This window comes from Telmatherina bonti (genome assembly GCF_933228915.1).
Source record: "Telmatherina bonti genome assembly, chromosome: 21".
NCBI lineage: Eukaryota > Metazoa > Chordata > Actinopteri > Atheriniformes > Telmatherinidae > Telmatherina > Telmatherina bonti.
This window is the reverse complement of record NC_136630.1, coordinates 1,624,351-1,641,960: the sequence shown is the minus strand read 5'-3', so window position 1 is coordinate 1,641,960 and position 17,610 is coordinate 1,624,351. Positions and strand designations below refer to the sequence as shown.

Below are 17,610 nucleotides of genomic sequence, written 5' to 3'. Positions count from 1 at the left end.
TTATTTGATTACTCACTGACCAAAAATAAATTCTACTATAGTAGATGTTTATCAGACAATAATATTACAAAATTTAAACAATCAATTGAATCAATTTTTTCCCCTCTACCATGTGTTAGCATGACTGAGAGTCCCCCTTTAAGCCTTACTCCTGCTCAGATTGATCAACATGCTGATACTATAACAGCTTCAATGCGTACAACCTTGGATAATGTTGCCCCCCTAAAGAAGAAGAAATTAGGTAAGATTATGAAGGCTCCCTGGTTTAATTCCCAGCTTCGAGCTCTAAAACAGGCATCAAGGCGTTTGGAAAACAGATGGCGTTCATCAGGACTAGAGGAGTCTCACTTAACCTGGAAAGAAAGTTTAATTGTATACAAAAAAGCCTTACGTACAGCAAGAACAGCTTATTATTCATCATTGATAGAGGAAAACAAAAACAACCCTCGGTTTCTTTTCAGCACTGTAGCTAGGCTTACTAGGAGCCGGAGCGCTGTGGAGCCATGTATTCCTTTCTCACTTAGCTGGGATGATTTCATGTATTTTTTCAGGAATAAAATTGACACTATTAGAGATCAAATTCACAATATTCTTCCTTCTACCTATAATGTTGGGGCTGTTGTGGTCTCTGAAGCATCCTTAGAACCAGGATCTGACTTGTGTCTAAATAGTTTCTGTCCTGTCCAACCCTCTGAATTAACTAAAATAATAGCTTCATCTAAACCATCCACCTGTATCTTAGACCCTCTCCCAACGAGCCTCTTTAAGGACATTTTCCCTTTAATTAATACATCACTACTAAATCTTATCAATATGTCTTTAGTGACAGGATATGTACCACAATCATTTAAAACTGCTGTAATCAAGCCTTTACTTAAAAAGCAATCTCTGGATCCAGAGGTGATAGCAAATTATAGACCTATATCTAACCTCCCGTTTATGTCCAAAATTCTGGAGAAAATAGTTTCAGCTCAGCTACATGCCCACCTGAGCAGAAATAATTTATGCGAGGAGTTTCAGTCAGGATTTAGAGGTCATCATAGCACTGAGACGGCATTGGTGAAAGTTACTAATGACCTTCTTATGGCCTCAGACAAAGGACTTGTGTCCGTACTTATCTTGCTTGATCTTAGTGCTGCATTTGATACAGTCGATCATAACATTCTGTTACAGAGACTAGAACAGGTGATTGGAATTACAGGTACAGCGTTAAGCTGGTTTAAATCATATGTATCTGATAGACTTCAGTTCGTTCATGTAAATGACAAGTCCTCCTCACAAACTACAGTAAGTCATGGAGTTCCTCAAGGTTCTGTACTTGGACCAATACTCTTCACACTATATATGCTCCCTTTAGGCAAAATTATTAGACAGCATGGAATAAACTTTCATTGTTATGCAGATGATACTCAACTATACTTATCCTTTAAACCAGATTAAACAAATCAGCCCAATAGGCTACAAAATTGTCTCATAGACATAAAGACTTGGATGTCTAGAAATTTTCTCCTCTTAAGCTCAGATAAGACTGAAGTAATTCTCGTTGGATCTGAAAAACTCAGAGCTAAATTTTCCGGTTTTGTAATGAACCTGGATGGCATTACTTTAGCTTCCAGTGCTACAGTGAGAAACCTTGGAGTAATATTTGACCCTGACCTGTCCTTTGGTCCACATATTAAGCAGGTTACTAAAACAGCCTTCTTTCATTTACGTAATAAAGCCAGAATTAGGGACATTCTGTCTCAGAGTGATGCAGAAAAACTGGTTCACGCTTTTGTTACTTCGAGACTAGATTACTGTAACTCTCTATTACTGGGCTGTCCTAAATATGCCCTGAAAAGCCTTCAGCTGATCCAGAATTCTGCAGCCAGAGTCCTGACCAGAACCAGCAGGAGAGATCATATTTCTCCAGTTTTAGCCTCTCTTCATTGGCTGCCTGTTGAATCTAGAATAGAATTTAAAATCCTTCTCCTTACATATAAAGCCCTCCACAACCAGGCACCACTATATATCAAAGACCTCATTGTTCCTTATATACCAAGCAGAGTACTTTGTTCCCAGACTGCAGGCTTACTTGTGGTTCCTAGAGTCTCAAAGAGCCGAGCAGGAGGCAGAGCCTTTGGTTATCAGGCCCCTCTCTTATGGAATAAGCTCCCAGTTAGTGTTAGGGAAGCAGACACCCTCCCCACCTTTAAGACTAGGCTGAAGACTTATCTTTTTGATAAGTCCTATAGCTAGGGATGGTTAGCATCCCTTAGTTATGCTGCTATAGGTTTAGACTGCTGAGGGACATTTCCTGATACACTGAGCTTCTTTCTTTTTATTTCTCTCTTTTATCCCCCCAATAACAGTGTTGCATCATTAACATGTATGTCTCCTGTCTCAGCAGGTCTCCCTGGCCGGGAGTAGCAGTTCCTGTTGTCTGTTGTCTTTCTGTCCTCTTCCCCCCACACAGCAGAGGCAGATGGCTGCCTGTCCTGAGCCGGGTTCTGCCGGAGGTTTCCTTCCTGTTAAAAGGGAGTTTTTTCCTTCCCACTGTCGCCAGTGTGCTTGCTCAGGATGGGAGATTGAGTTGGACTCAACTCAATCTGTTGGTTTCCTTATATAGGCTATTATGAATTGGCCTTCATTATGTTTTCCCCTCTGCCTGTAAAGCGTCTTGAGATGGCATTGCCGTGATTTGATGCTATATAAATAAAGTTGAATTGAAATGAACTGAATTGAATTGAATTGAATTGAATCCATGTCCTGTCTTGCAGCATCATGGTGGACATCGCCGTGAAGCACCGAGCTGCTTGGTTCTGTCGGAGTCACCTGGCGGACGTCGTCCTTCCTGTCCTCCGAGACGGAGAGCATGATGAAGAGGAGCTGGATGTGTCTGGCGGAGAGGAGGAAGAGCGGTACAACAACTGCTTTTGGTTTGTTCTACATAGCTGCGAACGTCTCATGAAGCTCCTCTCTGCAGACTCGGTCCGGTCGGTCCGGTTCTGCTGGAGCAGCTGGAGGAAGGGTCTCCATGCGTCCTTCTGATCGGCTGCAGCCCCGGTTCCTCCACATCCATCAGCCGGCTGCTGGTCGTCAGCGAGGCTCGCACCATGGAGGTGTACGACCAGACGGGGGAATACTGCGGGACGGTGCGAGGAACGAAGGACGACGGCTCCTACAGGTACTGCGAGCTGGCTGCACTGTTGTCATGGCAACATGGCAGTAGATGTGTGCAATAGTCACACTGCAGGAGGCGAAGGAAGATCTCGGCAAGTTCAGGAGAGCCTGAGGAGACAGTAGGACTGCCACTGAATGCAGGCAGAGCGCCATCTAGTGGACAAAGGCTGCAACAGCATTTATGTGCTTCAATCCAGCATAAATCCTGCATTTATTTAACACAAAGGCTGCAACAGCATTTACGTTCAGTGGGAAAATAAGCAAAAAATTTGCATTTGATCAGAAAAATTCCAGCCAATGATGATTATTCTGAAAATATAATCTATCTGTAGTTAAGAACTTCCTTAAGTTACTTAGTTTTACTGTTTTAAATGCATAACTGAACATATCAAAGGCTAAAAACGCTGTTTTCCTGGAATTTTTCCTGGAAATTCAGCATAAAAAAGCGTGGACTAAAGAAGCGATTTGACTTCTGTAGCAAACAGAAAGGAGATTCAAAGCTCGCTCCAAAGTGACCACGAGGTCACTTTGGACTAATATTGATGCTTTTAAAACTATTATAATGTTTGATAATTTGGCTAATAAAAGGCAAGTTTTTGATTTCTAGATTTCCACAGAATGCTTCTTCAAGATCTAACCATGGCTCATCTAATGGGAGAGACTTGTACCACTGTGAGATATACTGTAACCTGTTGACTGAGAAGTAGTAATGGAAACTGGGCCGGTCCAAACCCCCAGATCTCCTCATTTTCTGTAGTTTTTAAGCTAATATGTGGTGGTTTGTTCCTCCAGAGAAGGTTAGAAATATGTGAGTCCAGTGACTTAAACCACTTAGGGGATGGTTTAAAGGGTATCATAGAGAAGAGGTCGCTGATTTTTGGTAAAACCATCATTTTAATCATGGCAACCATGAGAGAAACGGGTAGAGAGCTCCAGCGTGTGAGATCATCCTCTATGGTTTTTAAAAGCTGAACATAATTCAGTTTTGTTAACTCTGAAAGCCTGGAAGAAATGTTTATACCAAGTATTTTATATTTCCTGGCTATAATGTAACAGTGGGTATATTCTGGAAATAACAGTTAATGGGCAGAACTGTCGACTGTCAACCAGTTAATAGAATAATCTGAGATTAAAGAGAAATCATTAATTAGTGAGATGGTCTTTGATAGAGAGGTTTGTGAATTCTGAAGAAAAAGTAATATATCATCAGCATAAAGACTTATTTTGGGTTCTATGTTTTTTCCCTGGATGTCTTTGATATCCTTATTCTGCCTGATAGCGGCTGCTAAGGGTTCAATAAAGATTGCAAATAGTGAGGGTGGAAGTGGACAGCCTTGTCTGGTGCCTCTCTGGAAACTGAAGCTTGGTGAAGTTTGATCATTTGTCCTCACACAGGCCTTGGGTCAGTTGTATAATATTTTTATCCACTCAATAAAAGAGGGTCCAAATCCTAATTTATGTAGAGTTGCTAATAAAAATGTACTCTGTCAAAAGCTTTCTCTGCATCTAAAGACATTATGATTGTTTCTAAGTTCTTATTGGCAGAGTGGTCTATAATATTGACAAGTCTCCGTCAGTTTACAAGAAGCATTCTGCCGGCATTTCAACAACACCAGAACGGATGTGAGTCATAAGTAACTAAGTATTAAATAACCAGAAGTGTACGGCAAGTTTTATGGGGCCCTGAAGAGCTGGGGGCCCGAGCCAACCGCCTAGCTTTGCAGAAGTCCGGCCCTGCTGGTGTGCAGAGCTGGACCCTGCAGGACTCTGTTCCGAAGGAAAAACTAAGCCAACGGCACGTTCAGAAGACCAGGACCAATCATCTGCAGTCTGCAGGCGGAGTCTGTTCTTTAGTCGCATCAGAGTCCGGTTGGTGGTGCGCCAAGCAGATCCGACTGCATTCTTCCGGACCGGTTAGGCCTGCTTGATGGAAACTCAAGCGAATGAGGACCATCAGGCCTGAATGTGGGTCATGCAGCATCACCTCCTGCTGGGAGGGGGAGCTGCACCGTCGCAGTGCCTCATTCATACATATTTTCACAGAGGAGACGGAGGTCCTTTCTACAGGAAGGAGATGATCTTCCAGCATCCACCCTCTGCCTGTGAGGTGAAGGTGAGACGTGTTCAGACCGAGGCGTTGGTCTCTAACGCGGTGGAGTTGTAACCATCTGGTTGTCTGTCCATCCCAGCTGCTCTCTCTGGGCGGTCGGACCACCGTCCTGGTGGCTCGCATCGCTGTGGGTCTTCAGGCTCTGCAGCCCTTCCCGGCCCGCGGTCCTGGCATAAACCTGCAGCAGGTCCAGAGTCTGGTTGAGGAAATGGGGACCAGTCTATCCCCTGGAGCCCAGAACCTCCTGGATATGGTCCAGTTCCAGCAAAAGGTGGGAGGAAAGTGTCCTCACTTCTCACAGCCACGAAGAGCAGCTCCTGATTGGTTGCTGTTGACCGGAACGAGTAATCTCTATGATTAGTTTCTGCATTTGGTTTATTTATTGATCTAAAGTGATTCACAGTGCAGGATGTAAACATGTCTGATGTGGTAAAGAAAGCGAGTTTCCATCCACGGTGCAGCGGCAGGGAAGATGACGGAATAGACACCACAGAAGAAGAGATGAAGCATGAAACCTGCAACACACAAGAATAAAACAGATCAGGGTTGATGACGAGTAGCTGTTCAGCAGATCCACCAAGATGTTTGGAAAGTTCCTGACGTTCACCCACTACGTCACTAGCGTGTTGGACCAACATCTGGATTAACACAGCTGGATTAACACAGCTGGAATAACGCAGCTGGATTAACACAGCTGGATTAACACAGCTGGAATAACACAGCTGGATTAACGCAGCTGGAATAACACAGCTGGATTAACACAGCTGGATTAACGCAGCTGGAATAACGCAGCTGGATTAACACAGCTGGATTAACGCAGCTGGAATAACACAGCTGGATTAACGCAGCTGGAATAACACAGCTGGATTAACACAGCTGGATTAACACAGCTGGATTAACGCAGCTGGAATAACGCAGCTGGATTAACACAGCTGGATTAACGCAGCTGGAATAACACAGCTGGATTAACGCAGCTGGAATAACACAGCTGGATTAACACAGCTGGATTAACGCAGCTGGATTAACGCAGCTGGATTAACGCAGCTGGATTAACACAGCTGGATTAACACAGCTGGAATAACGCAGCTGGATTAACGCAGCTGGAATAACACAGCTGGATTAACGCAGCTGGATTAACACAGCTGGATTAACGCAGCTGGATTAACACAGCTGGAATAACGCAGCTGGATTAACGCAGCTGGATTAACGCAGCTGGATTAACGCAGCTGGATTAACACAGCTGGATTAACACAGCTGGAATAACGCAGCTGGATTAACGCAGCTGGAATAACACAGCTGGATTAACGCAGCTGGATTAACACAGCTGGATTAACGCAGCTGGATTAACCGAGCTGGAATAACGCAGCTGGAATAACGCAGCTGGATTAACGCAGCTGGAATAACGCAGCTGGATTAACACAGCTGGATTAACACAGCTGGATTAACACAGCTGGAATAACACAGCTGGATTAACACAGCTGGATTAACACAGCTGGATTAACGCAGCTGGAATAACGCAGCTGGATTAACGCAGCTGGATTAACACAGCTGGATTAACGCAGCTGGAATAACGCAGCTGGATTAACGCAGCTGGAATAACACAGCTGGATTAACACAGCTGGATTAACGCAGCTGGATTAACGCAGCTGGAATAACGCAGCTGGATTAACGCAGCTGGATTAACGCAGCTGGAATAACGCAGCTGGATTAACGCAGCTGGATTAACGCAGCTGGATTAACGCAGCTGGAATAACACAGCTGGATTAACACAGCTGGATTAACACAGCTGGACTAACGCAGCTGGAATAACAGCTGGATTAACACAGCTGGATTAACACAGCTGGAATAACGCAGCTGGATTAACACAGCTGGAATAACGCAGATGGATTAACCCATCTGGAATAACACAGATGGATTAAAACAGCTGGATTAACACAGCTGGAATAACACAGCTGGATTAACACAGCTGGAATAACGCAGCTGGAATAACGCAGCTGGAATAACGCAGCTGGATTAACGCAGCTGGAATAACGCAGCTAGAATAACACAGCCGGATTAACACAGCTGGAATAACGCAGCTGGAATAACGCAGCTGGAATAACACAGCTGGATTAACACAGTTGGATTAACACAGCTGGATTAACACAGCTGGACTAACGCAGCTGGAATAACAGCTGGATTAACACAGCTGGATTAACACGGCTGGAATAACGCAGCTGGATTAACCCATCTGGAATAACACAGATGGATTAAAACAGCTGGATTAACACAGCTGGATTAACACAGCTGGATTAACACAGCTGGATTAACGCAGCTGGAATAACGCAGCTGGATTAACACAGCTGGATTAACGCAGCTGGAATAACACAGCTGGATTAACGCAGCTGGAATAACACAGCTGGATTAACACAGCTGGATTAACGCAGCTGGATTAACGCAGCTGGATTAACGCAGCTGGATTAACGCAGCTGGATTAACACAGCTGGATTAACACAGCTGGAATAACGCAGCTGGATTAACGCAGCTGGAATAACGCAGCTGGATTAACACAGCTGGATTAACGCAGCTGGATTAACGCAGCTGGATTAACACAGCTGGAATAACGCAGCTGGATTAACGCAGCTGGATTAACGCAGCTGGATTAACGCAGCTGGATTAACACAGCTGGAATAACGCAGCTGGATTAACGCAGCTGGAATAACACAGCTGGATTAACACAGCTGGATTAACACAGCTGGATTAACGCAGCTGGATTAACACAGCTGGAATAACGCAGCTGGATTAACGCAGCTGGATTAACGCAGCTGGAATAACGCAGCTGGATTAACACAGCTGGATTAACACAGCTGGATTAACACAGCTGGAATAACACAGCTGGATTAACACAGCTGGATTAACACAGCTGGATTAACACAGCTGGATTAACACAGCTGGAATAACGCAGCTGGAATAACGCAGCTGGATTAACGCAGCTGGATTAACACAGCTGGATTAACGCAGCTGGAATAACGCAGCTGGATTAACGCAGCTGGAATAACACAGCTGGATTAACACAGCTGGATTAACGCAGCTGGATTAACGCAGCTGGAATAACGCAGCTGGAATAACGCAGCTGGATTAACGCAGCTGGATTAACGCAGCTGGATTAACGCAGCTGGATTAACGCAGCTGGAATAACACAGCTGGATTAACACAGCTGGATTAACACAGCTGGACTAACGCAGCTGGAATAACACAGCTGGAATAACGCAGCTGGATTAACGCAGCTGGAATAACGCAGCTGGATTAACGCAGCTGGATTAACACAGCTGGATTAACACAGCTGGAATAACACAGCTGGATTAACACAGCTGGATTAACACAGCTGGATTAACACAGCTGGATTAACACAGCTGGAATAACGCAGCTGGATTAACGCAGCTGGATTAACACAGCTGGATTAACGCAGCTGGATTAACGCAGCTGGAATAACACAGCTGGATTAACACAGCTGGATTAACGCAGCTGGATTAACGCAGCTGGAATAACGCAGCTGGATTAACGCAGCTGGATTAACGCAGCTGGAATAACGCAGCTGGATTAACGCAGCTGGATTAACGCAGCTGGATTAACGCAGCTGGATTAACGCAGCTGGAATAACACAGCTGGATTAACACAGCTGGATTAACACAGCTGGACTAACGCAGCTGGAATAACAGCTGGATTAACACAGCTGGATTAACACAGCTGGAATAACGCAGCTGGATTAACGCAGCTGGATTAACACAGCTGGATTAACGCAGCTGGATTAACGCAGCTGGATTAACGCAGCTGGATTAACACAGCTGGATTAACACAGCTGGATTAACGCAGCTGGAATAACGCAGCTGGATTAACGCAGCTGGATTAACGCAGCTGGAATAACACAGCTGGATTAACGCAGCTGGAATAACACAGCTGGATTAACACAGCTGGATTAACGCAGCTGGATTAACGCAGCTGGATTAACGCAGCTGGATTAACGCAGCTGGATTAACACAGCTGGATTAACACAGCTGGAATAACGCAGCTGGATTAACGCAGCTGGAATAACACAGCTGGATTAACACAGCTGGATTAACGCAGCTGGATTAACGCAGCTGGATTAACACAGCTGGAATAACGCAGCTGGATTAACGCAGCTGGATTAACGCAGCTGGATTAACGCAGCTGGATTAACACAGCTGGAATAACGCAGCTGGATTAACGCAGCTGGAATAACACAGCTGGATTAACGCAGCTGGATTAACACAGCTGGAATAACGCAGCTGGATTAACGCAGCTGGAATAACACAGCTGGATTAACACAGCTGGATTAACACAGCTGGATTAACGCAGCTGGATTAACGCAGCTGGAATAACGCAGCTGGATTAACGCAGCTGGATTAACGCAGCTGGATTAACACAGCTGGATTAACACAGCTGGAATAACGCAGCTGGATTAACGCAGCTGGAATAACACAGCTGGATTAACACAGCTGGATTAACACAGCTGGATTAACGCAGCTGGATTAACACAGCTGGAATAACGCAGCTGGATTAACGCAGCTGGAATAACGCAGCTGGATTAACGCAGCTGGATTAACACAGCTGGATTAACACAGCTGGAATAACACAGCTGGATTAACACAGCTGGATTAACACAGCTGGATTAACACAGCTGGATTAACACAGCTGGAATAACGCAGCTGGATTAACGCAGCTGGATTAACACAGCTGGATTAACGCAGCTGGATTAACGCAGCTGGAATAACACAGCTGGATTAACACAGCTGGATTAACGCAGCTGGATTAACGCAGCTGGAATAACGCAGCTGGATTAACGCAGCTGGATTAACGCAGCTGGAATAACGCAGCTGGATTAACGCAGCTGGATTAACGCAGCTGGATTAACGCAGCTGGATTAACGCAGCTGGAATAACACAGCTGGATTAACACAGCTGGATTAACACAGCTGGACTAACGCAGCTGGAATAACAGCTGGATTAACACAGCTGGATTAACACAGCTGGAATAACGCAGCTGGATTAACACAGCTGGAATAACGCAGATGGATTAACCCATCTGGAATAACACAGATGGATTAAAACAGCTGGATTAACACAGCTGGAATAACACAGCTGGATTAACACAGCTGGAATAACGCAGCTGGAATAACGCAGCTGGAATAACGCAGCTGGATTAACGCAGCTGGAATAACGCAGCTGGAATAACACAGCCGGATTAACACAGCTGGAATAACGCAGCTGGAATAACGCAGCTGGAATAACACAGCTGGATTAACACAGTTGGATTAACACAGCTGGATTAACGCAGCTGGACTAACGCAGCTGGAATAACAGCTGGATTAACACAGCTGGATTAACACGGCTGGAATAACGCAGCTGGATTAACCCATCTGGAATAACACAGATGGATTAAAACAGCTGGATTAACACAGCTGGATTAACACAGCTGGATTAACACAGCTGGATTAACGCAGCTGGAATAACGCAGCTGGATTAACACAGCTGGATTAACGCAGCTGGAATAACACAGCTGGGTTAACGCAGCTGGAATAACACAGCTGGATTAACACAGCTGGATTAACGCAGCTGGATTAACGCAGCTGGATTAACGCAGCTGGATTAACGCAGCTGGATTAACACAGCTGGAATAACGCAGCTGGATTAACGCAGCTGGAATAACACAGCTGGATTAACACAGCTGGATTAACGCAGCTGGATTAACGCAGCTGGATTAACACAGCTGGATTAACACAGCTGGAATAACGCAGCTGGATTAACGCAGCTGGAATAACACAGCTGGATTAACACAGCTGGATTAACACAGCTGGATTAACGCAGCTGGATTAACACAGCTGGAATAACGCAGCTGGATTAACGCAGCTGGAATAACGCAGCTGGATTAACACAGCTGGATTAACACAGCTGGATTAACACAGCTGGAATAACACAGCTGGATTAACACAGCTGGATTAACACAGCTGGATTAACACAGCTGGAATAACGCAGCTGGATTAACGCAGCTGGATTAACACAGCTGGATTAACGCAGCTGGAATAACGCAGCTGGATTAACGCAGCTGGAATAACACAGCTGGATTAACACAGCTGGATTAACGCAGCTGGATTAACGCAGCTGGAATAACGCAGCTGGATTAACACAGCTGGAATAACGCAGCTGGATTAACGCAGCTGGATTAACGCAGCTGGATTAACGCAGCTGGAATAACACAGCTGGATTAACACAGCTGGATTAACACAGCTGGATTAACACAGCTGGACTAACGCAGCTGGAATAACACAGCTGGATTAACACAGCTGGATTAACACAGCTGGAATAACGCAGCTGGATTAACACAGCTGGAATAACGCAGATGGATTAACCCATCTGGAATAACACAGATGGATTAAAACAGCTGGATTAACACAGCTGGAATAACACAGCTGGATTAACACAGCTGGAATAACACAGCTGGAATAACGCAGCTGGAATAACGCAGCTGGATTAACGCAGCTGGAATAACGCAGCTGGAATAACACAGCCGGATTAACACAGCTGGAATAACGCAGCTGGAATAACGCAGCTGGAATAACACAGCTGGATTAACACAGTTGGATTAACACAGCTGGATTAACACAGCTGGACTAACGCAGCTGGAATAACAGCTGGATTAACACAGCTGGATTAACACAGCTGGAATAACGCAGCTGGATTAACACGGCTGGAATAACGCAGCTGGATTAACCCATCTGGAATAACACAGATGGATTAAAACAGCTGGATTAACACAGCTGGAATAACACAGCTGGAATAACACAGCTGGATTAACGCAGCTGGAATAACGCAGCTGGATTAATGCAGCTGGAATAACAGCTGGAATAACGCAGCTGGATTAACGCAGCTGGAATAACGCAGCTGGATTAACGCAGCTGGAATAACGCAGCTGGAATAACAGCTGGATTAACGCAGCTGGATTAACGCAGCTGGAATAACGCAGCTGGAATAACGCAGCTGGATTAACACAGCTGGAATAACACAGCTGGATTAACACAGCTGGATTAACACAGCTGGAATAACGCAGCTGGAATAACGCAGCTGGAATAACGCAGCTGGAATAACGCATCTGGAATAACACAGCTGGAATAACGCAGCTGGATTAACGCAGCTGGAATAACGCAGCTGCATTAACACAGCTGGATTAACACAGCTGGAATAACACAGCTGGAATAACGCAGCTGGAATAACAGCTGGATTAACGCAGCTGGATTAACGCAGCTGGAATAACACGTTAACACAGCTGGAATAACGCAGCTGGATTAACGCAGCTGGAATAACACAGCCGGATTAACACAGCTGGAATAACGCAGCTGGAATAACGCAGCTGGAATAACGCAGCTGGATTAACACAGTTGGATTAACACAGCTGGAATAACGCATCTGGAATAACGCAACTGGATTAACACAGCTGGAATAACACACCTGGATTAACGCATCTGGAATAACGCAACTGGATTAACACAGCTGGAATAACACAGCTGGATTAATGCATCTGGAATAACACAGCTGGATTAACGCATCTGGAATAACACAGCTGGATTAACAGCTGGAATAACACAGATGGAATAACAGCTGGATTAACACAGCTGGATTAACACAGCTGGATTAACGCAGCTGGAATAACGCAGCTGGAATAACACAGCTGGAATAACGCAGCTGGATTAACGCAGCTGGAATAACGCAGCTGGATTAACACAGCTGGATTAACACAGCTGGAATAACACAGCTGGATTAACGCAGCTGGATTAACGCAGCTGGAATAACACGTTAACACAGCTGGAATAACGCAGCTGGATTAACGCAGCTGGATTAACGCAGCTGGAATAACGCAGCTGGAATAACACAGCCGGATTAACACAGCTGGAATAACGCAGCTGGAATAACGCAGCTGGATTAACGCAGCTGGAATAACGCAGCTGGAATAACACAGCTGGATTAACACAGTTGGATTAACACAGCTGGATTAACACAGCTGGACTAACGCAGCTGGAATAACACAGCTGGATTAACACAGCTGGATTAACACAGCTGGAATAACGCAGCTGGATTAACACAGCTGGAATAACGCAGCTGGATTAACCCATCTGGAATAACACAGATGGATTAAAACAGCTGGATTAACACAGCTGGAATAACACAGCTGGAATAACGCAGCTGGAATAACGCATCTGGAATAACACAGATGGATTAAAACAGCTGGATTAACATCTGGAATAACAGCTGGAATAACACAGCTGGATTAACGCGTCTGGAAAATCACAGATGGATTAACGCAGCTGGATTAACACAGCTGGAATAACACAGCTGGAATAACGCATCTGGAATAACACAGCTGGAATAACACAGCTGGATTAACGCAGCTGGATTAACGCAGCTGGAATAACACGTTAACACAGCTGGAATAACGCAGCTGGATTAACGCAGCTGGATTAACGCAGCTGGAATAACGCAGCTGGAATAACAGCCGGATTAACACAGCTGGAATAACGCAGCTGGAATAACGCAGCTGGATTAACGCAGCTGGAATAACGCAGCTGGAATAACACAGCTGGATTAACACAGTTGGATTAACACAGCTGGATTAACACAGCTGGACTAACGCAGCTGGAATAACAGCTGGATTAACACAGCTGGATTAACACAGCTGGAATAACGCAGCTGGATTAACCCATCTGGAATAACAGATGGATTAAAACAGCTGGATTAACACAGCTGGAATAACACAGCTGGAATCACGCAGCTGGAATAACGCATCTGGAATAACACAGCTGGAATAACACAGCTGGATTAACGCATCTGGAAAAACACAGATGGATTAACGCAGCTGGATTAACACAGCTGGATTAACACAGCTGGAATAACGCATCTGGAATAACACAGCTGGAATAACACAGCTGGATTAACGCATCTGGAATAACGCAACTGGAATAACGCAGCTAGATTAACGCAGCTGGAATAACACAGCTGGATTAACACAGCTGGAATAACACAGCTGGAATAACGCAGCTGGAATAACACAGCTGGATTAACGCAGCTGGAATAACACGTTAACACAGCTGGAATAACGCAGCTGGATTAACGCAGCTGGATTAACGCAGCTGGAATAACGCAGCTGGAATAACACAGCCGGATTAACACAGCTGGAATAACGCAGCTGGAATAACGCAGCTGGATTAACGCAGCTGGAATAACGCAGCTGGAATAACACAGCTGGATTAACGCAGCTGGATTAACGCAGCTGGAATAACGCAGCTGGAATAACAGCCGGATTAACACAGCTGGAATAACGCAGCTGGAATAACGCAGCTGGATTAACGCAGCTGGAATAACGCAGCTGGAATAACACAGCTGGATTAACACAGTTGGATTAACACAGCTGGATTAACACAGCTGGACTAACGCAGCTGGAATAACACAGCTGGATTAACACAGCTGGAATAACGCAGCTGGATTAACACAGCTGGAATAACGCAGCTGGATTAACCCATCTGGAATAACACAGATGGATTAAAACAGCTGGATTAACACAGCTGGAATAACACAGCTGGAATAACGCAGCTGGAATAACGCATCTGGAATAACAGATGGATTAAAACAGCTGGATTAACACAGCTGGAATAACACAGCTGGAATAACACAGCTGGATTAACGCATCTGGAATAACGCAACTGGATTAACACAGCTGGAATAACACAGCTGGATTAATGCATCTGGAATAACACAGCTGGATTAACGCAGCTGGAATAACACAGCTGGATTAACACAGCTGGATTAACACAGCTGGAATAACACAGCTGGAATAACGCAGCTGGAATAACACAGCTGGATTAACGCAGCTGGATTAACGCAGCTGGAATAACACGTTAACACAGCTGGAATAACGCAGCTGGATTAACGCAGCTGGAATAACGCAGCTGGAATAACACAGCCGGATTAACACAGCTGGAATAACGCAGCTGGAATAACGCAGCTGGAATAACGCAGCTGGAATAACGCAGCTGGAATAACGCAGCTGGATTAACACAGTTGGATTAACACAGCTGGATTAACACAGCTGGACTAACGCAGCTGGAATAACACAGCTGGATTAACACAGCTGGAGTAACGCAGCTGGAATAACGCAGCTGGATTAACACAGCTGGATTAACACAGCTGGACTAACGCAGCTGGAATAACGCAGCTGGATTAACGCAGCTGGATTAACACAGCTGGAATAACGCAGCTGGATTAACACAGCTGGAATAACGCAGCTGGATTAACCCATCTGGAATAACACAGATGGATTTAAACAGCCGGATTAACACAGCTGGAATAACACAGCTGGAATAACGCAGCTGGAATAACGCAGCTGGAATAACACAGATGGATTAAAACAGCTGGATTAACATCTGGAATAACACAGCTGGAATAACACAGCTGGATTAACGCATCTGGAAAAACACAGATGGATTAACGCAACTGGATTAACACAGCTGGAATAACACAGCTGGAATAACGCATCTGGAATAACACAGCTGGATTAACGCAGCTGGATTAACGCAGCTGGAATAACACGTTAACACAGCTGGAATAACGCAGCTGGATTAACGCAGCTGGAATAACGCAGCTGGAATAACACAGCCGGATTAACACAGCTGGAATAACGCAGCCGGATTAACACAGCTGGAATAACGCAGCTGGAATAACGCAGCTGGATTAACACAGTTGGATTAACACAGCTGGATTAACACAGCTGGACTAACGCAGCTGGAATAACACAGCTGGATTAACACAGCTGGAATAACGCAGCTGGATTAACGCAGCTGGATTAACACAGCTGGAATAACGCAGCTGGATTAACCCATCTGGAATAACAGATGGATTAAAACAGCTGGATTAACACAGCTGGAATAACACAGCTGGAATAACGCAGCTGGAATAACGCAGCTGGAATAACACATATGGATTAAAACAGCTGGATTAACATCTGGAATAACACAGCTGGAATAACACAGCTGGAATAACGCATCTGGAATAACACAGCTGGAATAACACAGCTGGATTAACGCAGCTGGATTAACGCAGCTGGAATAACACGTTAACACAGCTGGAATAACGCAGCTGGATTAACGCAGCTGGATTAACGCAGCTGGAATAACGCAGCTGGAATAACACAGCCGGATTAACACAGCTGGAATAACGCAGCTGGAATAACGCAGCTGGATTAACGCAGCTGGAATAACGCAGCTGGAATAACACAGCTGGATTAACACAGTTGGATTAACACAGCTGTATTAACACAGCTGGACTAACGCAGCTGGAATAACACAGCTGGATTAACACAGCTGGATTAACACAGCTGGAATAACGCAGCTGGATTAACACAGCTGGAATAACGCAGCTGGATTAACCCATCTGGAATAACACAGATGGATTAAAACAGCTGGATTAACACAGCTGGAATAACACAGCTGGAATAACGCAGCTGGAATAACGCATCTGGAATAACACAGATGGATTAAAACAGCTGGATTAACATCTGGAATAACACAGCTGGAATAACAGCTGGATTAACGCATCTGGAAAAACAGATGGATTAACGCAGCTGGATTAACACAGCTGGAATAACACAGCTGGAATAACGCATCTGGAATAACAGCTGGAATAACGCAGCTGGATTAACGCAGCTGGATTAACACAGCTGGAATAACGCAGCTGGATTAACACAGCTGGAATAACGCAGCTGGATTAACCCATCTGGAATAACACAGATGGATTTAAACAGCCGGATTAACACAGCTGGAATAACACAGCTGGAATAACGCAGCTGGAATAACGCAGCTGGAATAACACAGATGGATTAAAACAGCTGGATTAACATCTGGAATAACACAGCTGGAATAACACAGCTGGATTAACGCATCTGGAAAAACACAGATGGATTAACACAACTGGATTAACACAGCTGGAATAACACAGCTGGAATAACGCATCTGGAATAACACAGCTGGAATAACACAGCTGGATTAACGCAGCTGGATTAACGCAGCTGGAATAACACGTTAACACAGCTGGAATAACGCAGCTGGATTAACGCAGCTGGAATAACGCAGCTGGAATAACACAGCCGGATTAACACAGCTGGAATAACGCAGCCGGATTAACACAGCTGGAATAACGCAGCTGGAATAACGCAGCTGGATTAACACAGTTGGATTAACACAGCTGGATTAACACAGCTGGACTAACGCAGCTGGAATAACACAGCTGGATTAACAC

At 45.0% G+C, this 17,610-nt stretch overlaps 1 protein-coding gene across 1 annotated transcript in view; it reads left to right on the top strand.

Moving 5' to 3' along the window:
- Positions 1–17,610, top strand: part of cUnh10orf88 (chromosome Un C10orf88 homolog) — a 67,576-nt gene that overhangs the window by 14,689 nt on the left and 35,277 nt on the right. Inside the window, exons 3-6 of the mRNA XM_079260978.1 lie at positions 2,760–2,900; positions 2,966–3,166; positions 5,206–5,275; positions 5,352–5,543. Coding sequence (XP_079117104.1) covers positions 2,764–2,900; positions 2,966–3,166; positions 5,206–5,275; positions 5,352–5,543 — 600 coding nt within the window. The 5' untranslated portion in view covers positions 2,760–2,763. The remainder of the gene's footprint in view (positions 1–2,759; positions 2,901–2,965; positions 3,167–5,205; positions 5,276–5,351; positions 5,544–17,610) is intronic.